The sequence below is a fragment of the Schistocerca americana genome, chromosome 7 (genome assembly GCF_021461395.2).
Source record: "Schistocerca americana isolate TAMUIC-IGC-003095 chromosome 7, iqSchAmer2.1, whole genome shotgun sequence".
Taxonomy (NCBI): Eukaryota; Metazoa; Arthropoda; class Insecta; order Orthoptera; family Acrididae; genus Schistocerca; species Schistocerca americana.
In genome coordinates, this window is record NC_060125.1 from 449,937,177 (window position 1) to 449,951,420 (window position 14,244).

Genomic DNA, 14,244 nt, shown 5'->3' on the forward strand with positions numbered 1-14,244 from the left:
GAAACTTGCTATATGAGTCAACCACAATCAACCAACGAGTGTTCCAAAAAGGTCCCGCAAAGTGTATATGCACATGTTGCCATGATGATTGCTACTTAAGCCAAGAAGAGCATTTTTGTGGTGGAGCAGACTGATTTTCGGCATATGCGTGACACTGTGACGTCATCTGTTCTATTTGGGTGTCCATACCATGCCTGTTACAGTGTCGACGCACTAACTGTTTCATACAAACAGTGCCCCAGTGTCGTTGGTGAAGTAACTGCAACACTTCTTTTTGCGAAGCTTTAGGTATCAACACAGGTGACTGTCCATTGTCATTTTGAACAAGGATTACACCTTTCTGTAAAGCAAGGCTATGCCAACATGCAAAGTATCGGTGCACTACAAATTTCTTTGTGCTATACAAGGAATCAGGCCAAGATGTGGGAGTGTACTTGAGCAAAATGTTCAAATATGAATCAGCTTCCATGGCCTGTGCAATTTTTCTATAATGCAGCAGAAATAACTGAAGCAATTCAGAATCTTGAGCATCGATGTGACAACAAGATGCAGCAGAAGCATCAAAGTCTATGTCAGGTCTAATCGGAAGACGTGAATATGTGTGTCTGCATTATCATGTTTAGCTGTCAGACGGTACACAATCTCGTACTGGTATTGAGACAACAACAAAGCCCATCTTTGCAATTTTTGGGCAGTTTGTACAGGAACTGGAGTTGTCGGATGAAACGACTGTAGAGGTTTGTGATCCATTACTAAGTGGAATTGTCTGCCATACAAATAGTGGTGGAATTTGGTGACACCATATACAATAGCCAATGCCTCTTTCTCAACTTGTGAATAGTTATACTGAGCTTTGGACAACACTTTTGATGCAAAAGCAGTAGGTCTGTCTTTATCACCAATTCGGTGTAAAAGCACTGCACCGATTCCATTAGAGGAAGCATCAACTTGCAATACATCTGGATCAAAGTGAACTAAGCATCGATCACTGAGCAATGCATCTTTAAGTTTTTGAAAAGCTACTTGGCACTCATCTGTCCAAACAAAGGGGATATTCTTGCAACGCAAGCGATGCAATCGAGCTGCGATTTGTGCAGCAGTCCGTATGATCCGAATGCAAGAGTTCATTTTCCCTAAGGCTGACTGCAGTTCTGTGATATTGCGAGGAACTGGCAAGTCGCGTATGGTTAACAAATGCAACTGAAGAGGATGGACACCTTGACTGATTTATGACATGACAAAGATACTGCAACTCAGGTTTAAAAAAAAAGAAATCGCACTTGTCCAGTCTACACTTCAGTCCTGCATCAGACAACACATGAAACGAAGCATGTAAATTTGCAATATGTTCTTCAGGTGTACGACCTGCTACAACAATATCATCCAAATAGTGTGAAGAGTTTGGCACTTGTGCAGTCAGCTGTTCCAAATACTGTTGGAAAATGGCGGGTGTGGAAGCACTGCCAAAAGACAAATGCAAATATTTAAACAAGCCCAAATGAGTATTAACTACACACACGTTTTGAGATTCTTCATCGGGCGCAAATCAATTTTTGAAAAGTAGCATCCAGTGCCTAATTTGTCAACGAGATCCTCTGGGCGTGGCAATGGATGGTATCAATGAGAATTTGTGTGTTGACTTAAAGTCAACACAGAGGAGAATGCGACCTTAAGGTAAGTCAACACAGAGGAGAATGCGACCTTAAGGTTTGGGGAGAAAAACCAGTGGATTAGCCCATTGACTGGCTGATATGGGCACTAAAACTCCAGGATCTTGCAATTCCTTAAGTTCAGCAGTGACTTTGTCCCATAATGCAATGGGAACAGTTCTGGCCTGGCAAAATTTCAGCTGAGCATTGTCTTTCAGCGTAATATGTGCAGCAAAATGGTTAGCTTTTCCTAAACCTCCAGGAAAGAATTCCAGGAATTCTTTTAGCATGCTAGCTACACTGTCTTTTGCATTGAATGCAGACACTGACAACACATTGTCCTGAATGTTAAAGCCAAACAAATCACAAGAATCAAGGGCAAATATATTCTCACACTCATGTGATTGTAGCACTGTAAAAATTTCCGTTCGCATATGCGAGCGATACATGGCAGGCAAAGTACATGTTCCAAGAACGGGAATGTCGTGTCCATTATAATCTGTCAGCTGTGTGCTAGTTTTAGATAGGTGTGGAGAGCCTAACAGTTCATATGTGTGACACTTTAGCAATGTGACAGACACACCTGTGTCCAACTGAAATTTCACAAGTTTCCCACAAATAAGTAAATGAACAAAAAGTTTATTTGACTGACATATCACTGTAGAAACTGCACGCTTGATAGTTGCAGACTTGGAATATACTGCATTAATGACATGGGCCTTGTGACTAGAGTTTTATGAGTGGGCTGAATTCTTATGTTTGTTCCATTGCAAACATATGGATTTTCACATGTCCGTCCTAGCACAAGCATAACACTGAACTTGTCGGGAGGGGCAGTCTTGGTGTTTGTGGCATGAATAACACCTAGGGCAAGACTTAATTCTGTTTGCCTGTGTAGCTGCCTGTTTAGTGAACTGTGTATGCGACAAGGAAGATTGTTTACTCGGTGTGCTTAACGCACACCACCAGTGCAGAATGGGGTAATCGCAGCTAAGGGACTCAACCCGACAAATAGCTAGCTACTCAAATTTATGAGTCGAATAGGCACCGGAATTGTACTGATCTAGTATTTGCATTACCTGCTGAAATGATGGATCAGACTGTTTCAAAATTTGTTCTCTGGCTTTGACATTAGGTACATTGTACACAATCACATCACGTAACATAACATCCGAATATAAAGCACAGAAACACATTTAAATTTCCATTTCCTTGTCATACATTGCAAATCTGTTACCCACTCAAGATAAGTTTGTTCTGACCATTTTTTGCTGTTAAAGAATTGATACCTAGCTGCTACCACATTCACTTGTTGGTCGTAATAGTTTGTTAGTGATTGTACAACCTGGCCTTAATCAAGTTCATTCGGAGTGGTGTTAGGAAAAGTTTTTGCATGAGGCGGAGCACTGCACTTTTTACTGTAGATAATAGATACGGAAGTTTCACAGTACCTAGTACATTGTGGGCCAGTAAATGTGCATCAGACTGTGATAACCACTCGAGCCATTCCTCTTCTTGGTCACAAAACTGTCAAAAAGATGGTATAGCAGCTGTAGTAGGCAGTGCTTGTATCGTCGGGCGTGCAGTGTTGGCAAGTAGATGCTGCACCATGTTGAGTAGTGCTGATATTTGCTGCGTCTGAAACTGAAACATCTGCGTTAGCTGTGTGGCTTCTAACACTTGTGGCTGTGCTGCCAGAGCAGGAGGTGGGACAGGATTGTTGGGCATGTTGGAAGACACAAATGCAAAAAATATGCTAGGCAAGCAATCTGAATAATGACAAAATCTGAGAAAAGTTCTGCATCGCCCATCTGAAAACACTGATTAACAAACATGGCGAACGCTCCTGCAAAGTAAAGACGAGAGAATTAAGGTGCCTGCAAAAATATGTCCATGGCTGTCAGCAGGGAGTTCAGAGGATTCTCGTTGTCAGCTTTTGGCCCTTGCCCACTTGTCTCGTATAGGGTGCATTAAAGGATGCTGCGTTCTTGGAATGCTATACAGCAATTCAAGCAAGTAACATAAGTAGTTTTATTTCAATAAATCAGATTGACAATACTTAACTTGGAGATTTAAAGGAGTAGTCACACGCAATGGGCAACATGCAAACAAGTAATGCTCGTCACAATAGATAAAGTCCAAACAAGCAATGGACATGGATTGTAACACTCTCAGCTATGCCGTGCTATGCTCTGCAAATACATTCCACTAATGTCTGTATACTGAGCTGATCTGAGCAGCCGAGGCTGGCAGGAGTGACGCTTATATTCACTTCTTGCAGGTGTCGCTCTCGTCGTGGTGTGGTCCTAATCAGCACACCATTGGCCGACGTCGTCTCACTGCCTTCTCTGATCTTCCATTCTTTATCTTCGTTCTGGCGCTTTTGGTTACACCAGAACACTTCGATTCTCTTCTGGTCCAGTTTTCTCACAGTGTTTCACTACCATACAATGCTGTATTCCAGACGTACATTCACAGCTATGTCTTGCTCCAATTAAGGCCTATGTTTGATTCTAGCAGATGTCTCTTGGCCAGAAATGCTCTTTTTGCTAATGCTAGTCTGCTTTTTATGTCCTCCTTGCTCAGTTTGTCATGGGTTATTTTGCTGCCTAGGTAGCAGAATTCCTTAACTTCATCTACTTCATGATCACCAGTCCTGATGTTAAGGTTCTCGCTGTTTTCATTTCTGCTTTTTCTCATTACTTTTATCTCTTCGATTTAATCTCAATCTATTTTCTGTACTCGGAAGACTCTTCATCCCATTCAGAAGGTCCTGTAATTCTTCTTCACTTTCACTGAGAATAGCAATGTCATCAGTGAATCTTATTATTGATGTCCTTTCACCTTGAATTTTAATTCTACTGTTGAACTTTCCTTTAATTTCCACCATTATTTCTTCGATGTATAGATTGAACAGTAGGAGCAAAAGATTACAACCCCGTCTTACACCCTCTATAATTTGAGCATTAAATTCTTGGTTTCCATTCTTATTGTTTCCTTTTGGCTCTTGTACATATTGTGTATTACACATCTTCTGCGTTAGCTTATCCGTACTTTTCTCATAATTTTGAACATCTTGCACCGTTTGACACTATTGAACGCTTTTTCCAGGTCAACAAATCCTATGAACATGGACATGTCTTGATTTTTCTTTAGTCTCACTTCCATTATCAAACTCAACATCAGATTTGCTTCTCTGACCCCCACACTTTTGCTAAAGCCAAACTGATCATCATCTAACACATCATCAGTTTTCCTTTCCATTCTTCTGTATATTATTCTTGTCAGCAACTTTGATTCGGAAGCTGTTAAGCAGTCTCAGATTTGTTGGCTCTTGCAATCTTCAGAATTGTGTGGATGATATTTTTCTGAAAGTCAAATGATATATTGCCAGACTGATACATTCTACACACCCAGGTGATTAGTTGTTTTGTTGCCACTTCCCCCAGTGATTTTAGGAATTCTGATGGAGTTTGTGTATCCTTTCTTACTTATTTGATCTTAAGTCTCCCAAAGCTGTTTTAAGTTCTGTCACATCATCAGACAAGTCTTCCTCTTTATAGAGGACATCTGTGTACTCTTTCCATGTATCCACTCTCTCCTGTGTATTTAACAGTGGAATTCCCATTGCACTCTTAATGTTACCATCATTGCTTTTAATTTCACAGAAGGTTGTTTTGACTTTTCTGTATGCTGACTCAGTTCTTCTGACAATCATTTCTTTTTTGATTTCTTCACATTTTTCATGCAGCTGTTTCACCATAGCTTCCCTGCACTTCCTATTTATTTCATTCCTAAATAACTTTTACGGGAGCTGTTCAATAAGTAATGCACCACTTTTTTTTGTCAGAACATATTTATTGTTAAGAGTCAGAATTTGGAATAATGTACATCAACATGTCTTGTCCATGTCCTATTTTTCTACGTAGTCTCCATCACATTCTGTGGCTGTATGCCAACATTGTGGATGAGCATATATTCCCTGCTGTTAAAAGCTCTTGTCCTGTAGGCATAGCCATATTTTCACTGCACGACTGACACTCTCGTCATCTTCAAATTGTGTTCCCCATAGAGAATTTTTAAGTGGCCCAAAGAGATGGAAGTCTGAGGGTGAATGATTCAGCATATCTGGAGCAGTGGCTGTGATGGGACGTCCCAAGCATATCTGATCATGGAACTCTGTTTCTACATTTCCTGAGGCTGTAACTTCCTTTACCCATCATCCAACTGTACTGTCAACTGCAGCATCGTCATGCACTGCACAAAAACATTTGTGGATGTCCATCACGGTTTCAAGAATTCAATAACAGCATGCTGTTTGTAACGCGAGTCATATGTAGACGCCATTTTGACTCTGTACTAAGGCTCTGCCATCTGCCGGAACGGTTCGAATCTTCACCAGTGTTCAGAACAAACACCAAATGTGAGGCACCAACAAGGGCATTTGTTTCTGTATTCCTGAATTTTCCTGAACATTTTTGTACTTCCTTCTTTTGTTGATCAGCTGTCCATTACCCGTGGTTCCTTTGCAGTTGGCTTCTTTGTACCTGTGATTTTCTTTCCAACTTCTGTGATTGCCCTTTTTAGAGATGTCAATTCCTCTTCAACTGAATTGCCTACTGAGCTATTCGTTATCACAGTATCTACAGCTCAGAGAATTTCAAGCATATCTCCTCTTTCCTTAGTACTTCCGTATCCCACTTCTTCGTGCATTGATTCTTCCTGAGTAGTCTCTTAAACTTCAGTGTACTCTTCAACCCTACTAAATTGTGATCTGAGTCTATGTCTGCTCCTGGGTCTGCCTTACAATCCAGTATCTGATTTCAGAATCTCTGTCTGACCATGGAGTAAACTAACTGAAATCTTCCCTTATGCCCTGACCTTTTCCAAGTATACCTCCTTCTCTTGTGTTTCTTGAACAGAGTATTCACTATTGCCATCTGGAATTTTTTGCAGAACTGAATTAGTCATTCTCCTCTCTCATTCCTAGCACCAAGCCCATGTTCTCCTGCAACTCTTTCTTGTACTCCTTCCCCTACAATCACATTCCAGTCCCACATGACTACTGGTTTTTCATCTCCCTTTACATAATGAATTACCCATTCAATATTCCCATCTACTTTCTTTCTCTCTCTCTCTCTCTCTCTCTCTCTATCTATCTATCTATCTATCTATCTATCTTCGGGTTGAACCATTGGCATGTATGCCTGAACTATTGTCATCAGAGTTGCTCTTACAGGCTATTTACTCATGAAGTCATTCATCAGTGGGAGGAAAAGTGACTAAAGGTGAGTGATTATCAACTGCAAGCTGTGAAACCAATGGCCCCATCCATTTTGTTCCTCTGTCCAGTCATGAAGGCAATATAAAATGTCATTAACTTGTTTCTGTATTGTACTTAGTGCTCTTATATATGGCTCTTTATTTGGGGTGGATGATTAATTCTTACAGAATGTTACAGAATGTCTGGCTCATTCTTCGTAAGTGCAGTAATCAGCCAGGTTTGATTACTGCTGTACTATTTTTGCGTCTTTCATAGTATTGTTTCCCTTTGAATAAACCTTTTAAATTAAAGATTGGATTGTTGTGTGTGTGTATGGGGGGGGGGGCTATGTTTCGTACCAAATATGTCATCATCATCGTTATTACAGGTATGATATGTTGCTAAAAACCAAGTCAGGAAGGCTAGGGGTGCTAAGATATTTGAAGTTTGTGAAGGTTGAGTAGTTCCTCAATCAGCCTAATGGGGTGAAGCGTTCCAATTCCAGTCCTCCCAAGGAAAAATCCATCACAGTCTGAGAAATTGTACCCAGGTCCTCTGCATGGCAGTCAGACATGTTGAGAAGATGGACTGTGTCCTCAAATAATTACATGTTTAGTACTCAAATAATCACACATTAAAAGAGGGGGAGAGAGAGAGAGAGAGCGCGCTATTCTACAACTTCTTGGTGTCATCTGCTATGTTTCCAGTTTTCCTGGAATCTATCAAAACCGATTTGGTGTGAGAAACTAACACGGGGTAAACATCATCTCATTTCTTAGAGCCTTGTCTTTAACTTCATAATATTTGGATACAGATCTATTAACTTTCTTCTTTTCTTGAAGACCATTGAATGATTCTCTAGCTACTAATTTTATTCATCTTTTATTAAAGCAATAGTATAGGGATTGAGTCATCACAAACTGTCTTTACTCAGTTTTCTCCTGTTCATAAATATCTAATGTAAAGAGCTTCACAGATTTTCTCATACACGTCTGTTGTTCTCTTGGAGTGGTGACATTTTCTTGCCAGACCTGCAAAGAAAGATTAATTGGGGTAAGGATAGAGTAGAAGCATTTCAGGAGTGAGCATAGCATACTGCGCATGGGCTCAACATCAAATACTTGACTTCAATAAAACACTGCTTGTTTACACTTTTTGCTTGGACCGAAACTTAAATGTATATGATCTTTTTTACACATTTGTGTATTTTCAACTGCACTGGTGTTGTTATAAATGCAAAGCAAAGCAAGAATAGTTACGTTTTACGGGAAAGTACCACAAAGGTCTATTTATGGTTATTGTAAAAGTGAGAGCTGCTTTATATATTTAAAAGAAGCAAGACACAATGTTATGCAACATAGGGCAATATTCTCTAATTGTTATGACCATGTGTTGGCAAGGCTATAATAGACAGATAAATTCAATAGTGGAAAGAATTTTTTGATAGAGAGGAGTTTAGAGATGTGAGGCTTATGGGGTGATTCTGACAAGATGAAGACAAATATTTTAAATTCATTTCTGAGGCTTTGGTGGAATTTTCCTTCAGATTATTGTTCTCACTAGTTCATTGACGTCCACAAAATACTAGTATATGAAACGCCATTATTTTGTTCACTGTGATTGATGAAATGATGTTGACCTTTAAACAGACAGCACAGGAGAATGAAAACAATTTCTTCAAGGCACAGTTTTATTACAACAAGTTTGTGCAAACCTTATTTCTATATGAGAGTGTGTGAAGGTGAATGAAATGTATTTTTTGTAGGTTTTTTCAGCTAATTTTCAGCAGCTGATATATAAAAAAACTCATGACAATGAACTGCATTAACTGGATTTTATTAATATTACCAGTTTTGACCATAAAGCCATCATCTGCTACCTAACAACGTAACATTACAGTTTGTAGAACAACATTAAGACAACACAAATTGGTGCCTAGAAGTGACATAATAAAATGCTTACAAAAATCACTTAAAACATTTCATTTGTCATGAATATTGAAACACAAAGTGCTGAATATTTTAATGAACATGAAACACAGAATAAAAATCTCATTCATAGAATTTATAAGTGCAGCAATCATCCTGTTCATATGAGATGACAACAACAAATACAAAGTGACTTGGCATCCCAGCCCAAAGATCTCATTATATTGAAGATATACCATATATTGATATGTACATTACTTAATTATAAAATGTGACAAATAATGTAAAGATAGCTAAATCTTATCTCCACCATCGTAATGTATCATAATAATTTATTTTTTATACAATCATGCCATCCTAATACACAGAAAAAGCATACATCAAGGTCTCAGTTGACCTGGTCACTATATAAAGACAGAGAATGTGACATTGTATTACAGTATTGTAAAAATTATAGCACAGCCTAAAACAAAAATGATTCCTAACATAAAAATGATACAATAATAATCACATACATAAAGTTAGTGACAAGATAAAGTAAGCTCTTATAATTGTGGCTCATCCAAGTTATTACATATCCTATGTATAAGCCTTTCTGTAGAAGATCTATACAAGATTCGTTATTCTATTAATGTACAGTAAAATTACAAATTTTCATCATAATTTTTCTCCCACATGTTCAGTAATTATTCAAGCAATTTGATTTTTTTGCATGGGTTCTTAATAATCTTAACACATCGAGGTTGCTTTTGACTGTGGAAGTGGAAAAATTGCTCCCCATGGGTGATTACGAGACTCGTAATTAATTATCTTTAATAATGTACCCATCCACCTTTCACCTTCTCTTCTTTGCTTAACACTTGTTTTTCTCACATAAGCTCTTGAAATACATGTGTTTCTCTTGTCTCGAAAGATTTCTTTAATTTTGCTTTACACAGCATCTGTTTCCCTAGTTATGTAAGTTTCTTGTGATTTTTATTTTTTTCCTATTCATTCCTGCTTTATCATTTTGCATTTTCTTTCACTCATTTTTAGGTGTCTGTATCTCTTTATACTTGCTTCCTTTGTTGCATTTTTATATTTCTTCCATTCTTCAATTATATATTAGTATCTCAAAAGATTTACACTGGACATTGACTTTTTGCCTAATTGTTCATCTGCTGCCCTCATTATATGTAGTACTCCCTTTGAAACTCTTAATCTTGTTGTTCCAACTTTTCCAGATTCTACCTTTCTTTAATATCTCATGTTTAAATAATGATGGCAGATTTGGAAACATAAAATAAACACACTAAACCATGAAAGAAGTAGCTGAACAGATGAGCTTGCAAATGTCTTCTGAAATTTTTCAGGTAATGCTAAATATCAAGGAACATATTTGCCAGTGAAACACCAGATACATACAATAATGTATGGTTAGCTTTAAATACATCAGCAAATGGATTACAGTCAAGAGGTTGAATAAAGAATGTCTTGGAAACAGGAGTCCGAATATTGAAATAACTTTCCAAACCACACAAAGCAGTTGCAACAAAAACAGCTTTTCAGTAAACACAAAAAATCAGCCCTACAACTCCGTTAGACAAATAAAGTAATAGTAGCATTAGCAGTGCAAGTGTGTGTGTCAACTTCCGTGGATAAGTGGTCAGCATGTCTGACTGCCATCTAGAGAACCTGGACTTAATTCCCAGCACTGCCAGGGGTTATTCCTTGGTAGATGGGAGGACGGGAATAAGGTGGACTCCACTTTGTGAGATTAACTGAAGAACTGCTTGAATGAGAAGTAACAGTTCCAAGGTCTAGTAGTGTGCTGATCCCACGCGCCTCCATACTGCATCCAAATAATGCCCTAAGCAGAGGATGAAACAATGGCTTGTCGGCATTGCATCATCCTCTGCGCCTAATCATGGAGTTACTTGGTTTTTGTAGTGTAGTACAGTGAGTGACACACTTTTGTTGTCAGCTTCCTGTTTGTAATGTTCATTTTTTCCTTCAGTTGAGAAACTGTATTAACTTCAAATGATCCCATGTTGGAGAGATTTATGACAATGTACTACATTTTCTTCTTTAGTTGACTGCTGTGTGGTTAGAATTATTTTCTTGTGCCTCCTGCCTATTTCCTATTTTTAAATCCTTTTAAGGTAAGCTGTTAGTAATTCATAGGAGTTAACATTAGATCAAATAACTAATCAGATGCTGAATTGAATTTGGGAGAAAAGAAAGTTTTTGGCACAAATTGACTAAAAAAAGGATCGATTGACAGGACTCATCCCGAGGCAGGAAGGAAGTATGAAGGCAAAAACTGTAGACAGAGACCTAGGCATGAATGCAGCAAGCAGAGTTAAATGGATACAGGTTGCAGTAGATACAGGGTGGCACACGAAATGTGTTACCAATTGTTTCTTTCACAATTTACGATGCACATTAGATATCCCGCTGGGATCTCTACAGCAGTACCAACAGAGCTTGGAAAAACAAATGAGTTACAAAATGACGTGTAATTCACGATACTGCTGCTAGGAGACTAGTTAGCAGCAATGGCTGACAATGGAAGACTGACGACACAGCAACGATCGGCAATTGTGTTACTTTTTCATGAAACGAAAAGCCTTGTTGTGACTCAGAGGCGTTTTCGACAACAGTTTAACACACGACGGGTCCCTTGCAAGAAGACCATCCACAGGTTGTACGATAAATTTGTACAGGAAGGAACAGTATTGTAAGCGAAGTGACCTCGGCCTAAGCCTGTTTGTTTGCCCGAGAATATTGAAGCAGTACGAGTTGCTGTACACAGAAGTCCCGGGAAATCATGTAGAAAGGCAGCAGTGCAACTGGGAATATCCAGATGCTCCATTCAATGCATTCTTAAAAGTGACCTCCATATGTACCCATACAAGATGACCTGTGCACAGCAGCTCACTGAAGAACACAAGCAGCAGAGAGTACTGTTTGCTCAGTGGGCGGAGGATAGAGAAGAAACTCACAACAACGTTTGGTTTTCAGACGAGGCGCATTTTCATTTAGATGGTGTGGTTAACAAACAGAATGTACACTTTTGGGCCACTGAAAACCCACAAGTGCTTCATGAACGACAACATTATGCTCCGAGGATTACAGCGTGGGCAGCAATTTCCAGTCACGGACTTACTGGACCCTTTTTCTTTGAAGAAACTGTGAACAGCAAGCGGTATTTGAGCATGCTTCGCAATAGCTTCATTCCACAGCTTCTTGCTACTACCTTGCCCTTCAACACGCAGTGGTTCATGCAAGATGGAGCAATGCCACATACTGCAAACACTGTGTTGGAGTTTTTACGTGAGCATTTTGACATGCAGATCATTTCACTCAGGTTTCCAGGTCGCTTCAATGACGGACAAAATTGGCCCCCCAATAGCCCAGACCTCAATCCACGTGACTTTCTTCTTTGGGGGTACCTAAAGGAAAAAATTTTCCTGAAATGTCCACGTGATTTAATGGAGCTCAGAAGACTTATTCTTCAAGCTTCCAGTGAAATTACGGAAAACATGTGCCGTAGGGTAATCACTAACTTCACGCTTGAAGGAAGTTAGGAAACGAAATGGTGGACATATTGAGCATTTGCTGAGTTAGAACAAATCTCGATAGACGGCTCTTCATTGTAGTATATGTTCCTTTCAGATTGTATTGACAATAAAGTTTATATTCAAAACCAAAATGGTGACACATATCGTGCACCACCCTGTACATATAGATGAAGAGATTTGCACAGGATAGACTAGTTGGGAGAGCTGCATCAAACCAGTCTTCGGACTAGAGACTACGGCAGCAACAACCATTACTTCATGCACACAGCAATTAGTGGGATCTTTGCAATGCAAATAGATATCTTCATTCTTTCTTACTCTACGCTGTTAATTTTTTTCCAGGCATGCAGTAAACTTACTAGTCAGTCTTCCTGGGAGCTGCTATTCAGAACTATTGACACTTGCAGACAGACTGTGCCCACCTGAGCTGGAATGTGAAGGATATAACATGGCAGTGGTGGAAATAATATTGGAACTGTTGGATGAAAAGCTGGAAGACCAGGTAGTTATCGATTCTCTATTACCAAATGTCACGTGTGTTTTGGAGTTAATCTGGGAACATAGATCAATTTTGACATCACTCTTGATTGTGTACAAGCATTACCACGTATACAGTTCACTGATTTGAATTTAACTACATAAGCTATTGCCCACAAAACCTGTGTCAAACATTATTTATTATTACTATTCTATGTTTCTGATTTATGTAACTAAAAAGGAATCTACACTTTGTCCCTAGATCTGCCCCAAGAGTCACATTTAAATAGCAGAAATTAAGAGTTGGAAGATTCTTACATGTTTATTCTCCTGAAGCTGCAGTTTAATAATGAATTCAGAGCTAAAATAATAAGTGAATAATAGTACTAAAGACACTTCAACATTTGTTATTTATTTATTTAACCTGATCAGCTTAGGGCCTTCAGGCCATCTCTTACCAGGGTTTCACAAATACAATATTTTTTTACATCATAGTTACTTGAGCAATAACAATAATTTTAGGATGACAAATAGTAATAAAATAGTATTAATAGAATTAAAAATGATTTCACCTCTATTAATACTACTGCTGCTGCCACCAGTAATAATAATAATGATAATAATAACAATAATAAATAACAGCCATAAAATAATAACAACAACAATATTAATAGTAATAGTGGCAGATACAAAAAATATTTATTGGATAGATGAAAGAATCTACTCATTAAGTGATGGCATGAGAACACACAGATAAAGATATCGATATTTGCAAGCTGTTGGAGCCTTCTTCTGGCAGAACGGTTGAAGGGGAAGGAAGAGGGATGAAGGAAAAGAACTGGCGAGATGCAGGAAATGGACAGAGTTTGAAAAAGGCACCCACAACTCATGGGCAGAAAGGATGAGTGACATGAGCACTTCAGAGAAAGAGCTTTCAGGGTAACATTGCTGTAATCAACAGTTGGAAGAATAAGTGGTTGTACAAGTTCTTTTTTTTTTTTTTTTCCTTCTTTTTTTCAGAACAAAAGGGAAGATCTTTTTAAATTTTTGTAGGGCATGCCATCTTGCTCATTGCGGCTGTGCTCAGTCCAATTTAGATTTATGTGCATTTTTGCTCCTAGATCCTTTCCTGAGAGAGAAAAATTGATATTTGTCCCATTTAGTATTGAAGATGATAGGGTTCCCCAATATTTCGGGCTAACGAGTCTAGAATGACCAACAGAGCCACTTGTGGTTTGAATGCATTGAATTTTGATTCTGTATTCTTTGCCCATTTTGACAGTGCATACAGGTCAGTCATGAAACTCTCAACATACATGTGGTAGATGCACGAGGACAAAACTGATGACATAGCATTGCTGTAC

General features: G+C 38.7%; 1 protein-coding gene across 1 annotated transcript in view; it reads left to right on the top strand.

The window, feature by feature from the left end:
- The window catches only part of LOC124621961 (synembryn-A), a 132,113-nt gene that overhangs the window by 71,511 nt on the left and 46,358 nt on the right, over positions 1 to 14,244 (top strand). Inside the window, exon 6 of the mRNA XM_047147489.1 lies at positions 12,746 to 12,905. Coding sequence (XP_047003445.1) covers positions 12,746 to 12,905 — 160 coding nt within the window. The remainder of the gene's footprint in view (positions 1 to 12,745; positions 12,906 to 14,244) is intronic.